This window comes from Neophocaena asiaeorientalis, unplaced genomic scaffold, assembly GCF_003031525.2.
Source record: "Neophocaena asiaeorientalis asiaeorientalis breed wild unplaced genomic scaffold, Neophocaena_asiaeorientalis_V1.1 scaffold243, whole genome shotgun sequence".
Classification (NCBI taxonomy): Eukaryota; Metazoa; Chordata; class Mammalia; order Artiodactyla; family Phocoenidae; genus Neophocaena; species Neophocaena asiaeorientalis.
This window is the reverse complement of record NW_020173113.1, coordinates 1,644,107-1,647,151: the sequence shown is the minus strand read 5'-3', so window position 1 is coordinate 1,647,151 and position 3,045 is coordinate 1,644,107. Positions and strand designations below refer to the sequence as shown.

General features: G+C 54.9%; 1 protein-coding gene across 1 annotated transcript in view; it reads right to left on the bottom strand.

Annotated features, from left to right (window-relative positions):
- Positions 1–440: 440 nt before the first annotated feature.
- DIPK2B (divergent protein kinase domain 2B) overlaps positions 441–3,045 on the bottom strand; it is a 44,532-nt gene continuing 41,927 nt past the window's right edge. Inside the window, exons 4-5 of the mRNA XM_024743526.1 lie at positions 2,738–3,026; positions 441–1,459 (exon numbers count right to left, since the gene is read on the bottom strand). Coding sequence (XP_024599294.1) covers positions 1,119–1,459; positions 2,738–3,026 — 630 coding nt within the window. The 3' untranslated portion in view covers positions 441–1,118. The remainder of the gene's footprint in view (positions 1,460–2,737; positions 3,027–3,045) is intronic.

Sequence of the window (3,045 nt, the reverse complement as noted above, 5' to 3'; positions counted from 1 at the left end):
TGGAGAGAGCTGGCCCTGGTTCCCGGCTGTGGCTACAATGAGAATCTTCGAACTCACAGACCTTCTGCTCCAGGGAGCAGAACTGGCTAAGCGCCCTGCGCTGTGCTTTGAAATCCATCTTTGCGGTTGGGCTGAGGCCACACTTCCCACGGGCTGTTCCCTGCCACAGGAATATAAGGGCTCTCCATTCTTGCGAAGCTCCTCTGATGGCTGGCTTTGCCTCGAGGACACCCTGACGGTCTCGCTGAAGCTTCTTTCGGTTGTGCAGATGGCAGTCTGGGATGCCCCAACCTGACCTTCTTGCCCTTGCTTGGGGGAGGGAGGGGTCAACCTTACAGCCCGGCCTGATGGCTCTCCCAGCCTTCTCTGGCTCCCTCCTCCTTTCCTCCCCCCCGCCCCTGCCAGGCATCTTCCTTAATATTGATACAATCCTTGCCCATTTAATTCTGTCTTGACACCTGGTTCTCTGAGGACCTGGACAAACACATTGGCCCCCAGCCCAGCCCTCTTCTCTTCTTACCCCTGGCTCCTTCCCACACCATGAAGTGCCTCTCTGGACACTTCTGGGACAGAAGGGGCTTCTGTCCACGTGTCCCCTTGTCCTGCAGTCTCCTCACCCTGTGGCAGTGCGGGGAGTGTAGCAGGAGGGCTAGGGCAGGGGTACAGTCTTCCCTCCGTGCCAGCCTTTTGACCTCCACGGCTCTGTCACATTTGCCCTGACCGTGCATGCTTCTGGAACATTCTTTTTAACCACCTGGGCTGGGGGGAGGGAGCATGTGTCCCTGGCCCTTCATATCTCTGTGTTTTTGCACTAACTCAAGAGTCTGGTGGAGAAGAGAGAAAAATGAGGCTCAAAGAGGCCGAGTGAGCGTCCACACCTGGTTCTTCCGATGCCCACCCTTGGGCTCTTCCACGATGACCCAGCCAGTGGGGGTAATCATGCCACCCGATGGCATGACTGCCCTCTGGTGTTTGGCATGTTCCTTTCTCCCTGGGAAACAAAGGTACCTTTCTCCCAGTGTCTAAAAGGGAGTAGCTTCTTTCAACCTTGCAGCAAGCGAGTGGGCAGCGGAAGTTCCAAGGATGTGGTCCCCGGAGGCCAGCAAGGCTCCAGCCCCTCAGAACTTATCATTATACTTGCAGTCTGGGTAGCGGTAGGCAAATCTGGGGTCACAGGTTCTCAGGGGCCTCAAGATGTCCTTCAGCCGGCTAGCGGCTTGGAGGACCTCGGGGTCTGGCCGGGTTCCCTCCCCACAGCGAGCGAGCTCGGCGTCTATCTCCTCCTGCACCGGGGACGGGAACTTGGCCTGGAGAAGTGGGGGCAGCACCTGGCCACACACCAGCACCAGGCTCTGCTTCTCAGGGATGGTGTCGCAGGAGGGCAGCTCGGTCTGGCAGCCAGAGACCAGGCAGCTGAAGATGTCTTTATTCTCTCCTGCCCTGGAGGCCGCTTGGCTGCCTACAAGAGAATGGAAGACATCACACACCCTACAACCTGTTCTCCTTGCGGGAAGGCGTCACTAATGAGAATTGCTGGGCAAAGTGGTTCAGACTCCTAGCATCTCCTGTCACCAGGAGATTTAGGGCTCAGGGACACGATGGCACCCGTTGAGACCCTGGGGGGAACTCTCTTGGCTACAATTAGGTGAGGCCTGGGACTTCCCTGGCGGTCCAGTGGTTAAGACTCTGTGCTTCCACTGCAGGGGGCATGGATTTGATCCCTCGTTGGGGAACTAAGAGCCTGCATGCCACCCAAAAAATTAAAAAAAAAAAAAAGATGAGGCCTGGGGATGGAAAACGCACTTCTTCCTACCAGAACTTGGGCTTCTAATTGCAAGGCTCTCATGCATATCGTGATTCTCCCATTATTATGACTGAATTAGGGAGCTCAGGAAATTCCTAGGGCCGGTTTCATGTGCCCTCTTTAAACACAAAGTTGGGAGAAAGAACAGGTAATCCAGAATATGCCTTCAGTGGGTTGTAGGGGGACTGCTATTCAGCGGTTCACATATCCCGAATATTCTGGTATCAGCCCCACTTCTTCTCATTTGATTCTTCTTGATAAAGGCAAATCAGGACATGAGTAAGCGTGGTTTAATCGGTCTATCTTTGTAGGCCTTCTCATATAAACAAAATCAGAAATTGGAAATTAAAATCCTCTGTCCTATTGGGCTCAGAATAGCTAGTCACCATTACAGACTGCGATGTTCAAAGGGTTCTAGAACCCTGGATGAGCCTGTGCACATCATCAAAAACACGATTCACTCATACACCTCATTCGGTGCCATGTTTTTCAATTTGAAAACTTTATAAAAAGCGAAGGTGCCCAAATGGATTGCGAAATGTACCACTGAATCAGCCAGATAGTTCAGATAAAGCATCTGATGAGAAAGGCTCTGAGGGGGAGATGTATGTCCCCGCGCCACACAGACCCAATCGGACAATGGCAGTGCCCTCAGAGGGTGAAGCTGGGGCCATAGCACAGTGCAAATCTCCTCCTCCTGTACTGACAAGGTCAAGTCCGGTTCCCCTTTGGAGCTGGAGCAGAGACTTAAAACGGGGAGAGGGACTCTCTCCCGTCCCAAACTTGGGCTGCTCTCACTATGACACAGGGAGACGGGCGAGGCCCAGTGGTGTGAGCCACACCCCACCCCCAGGCCCCGTTGTCACCCCTCCCTAGCGCCTGTCACCCTGGCTTCCCCTCTGACAGCTGCTCGGCCAGGCCCATGCTGGGTACCTTCCTGCCTGTCGATGACGCCCAGTGCGCTGGCATCCCGGATGAACAGATGCCCGTTGTTGAAGATGCCAAACATGTCCACATCCACGTGGGTGAAGTAGAAGAAGTAGTTCAAATCGTTGCTTCTCAGAGACTCCAGGACACCCAGGAGCTGGTAGGCCAGGTCGGCCGCCTGGTCTGCGGGTGCACCATAGAATTCCTGCAGCGGGCTGGTGCTAGTGCTGACCAGAAATCTGCCGCAGGAGCCCAGGTACCTGGGCAGTGGCCATCCCTCGGCGCCCGGGAAGATCTGCCAAGCGAGAGGAGGA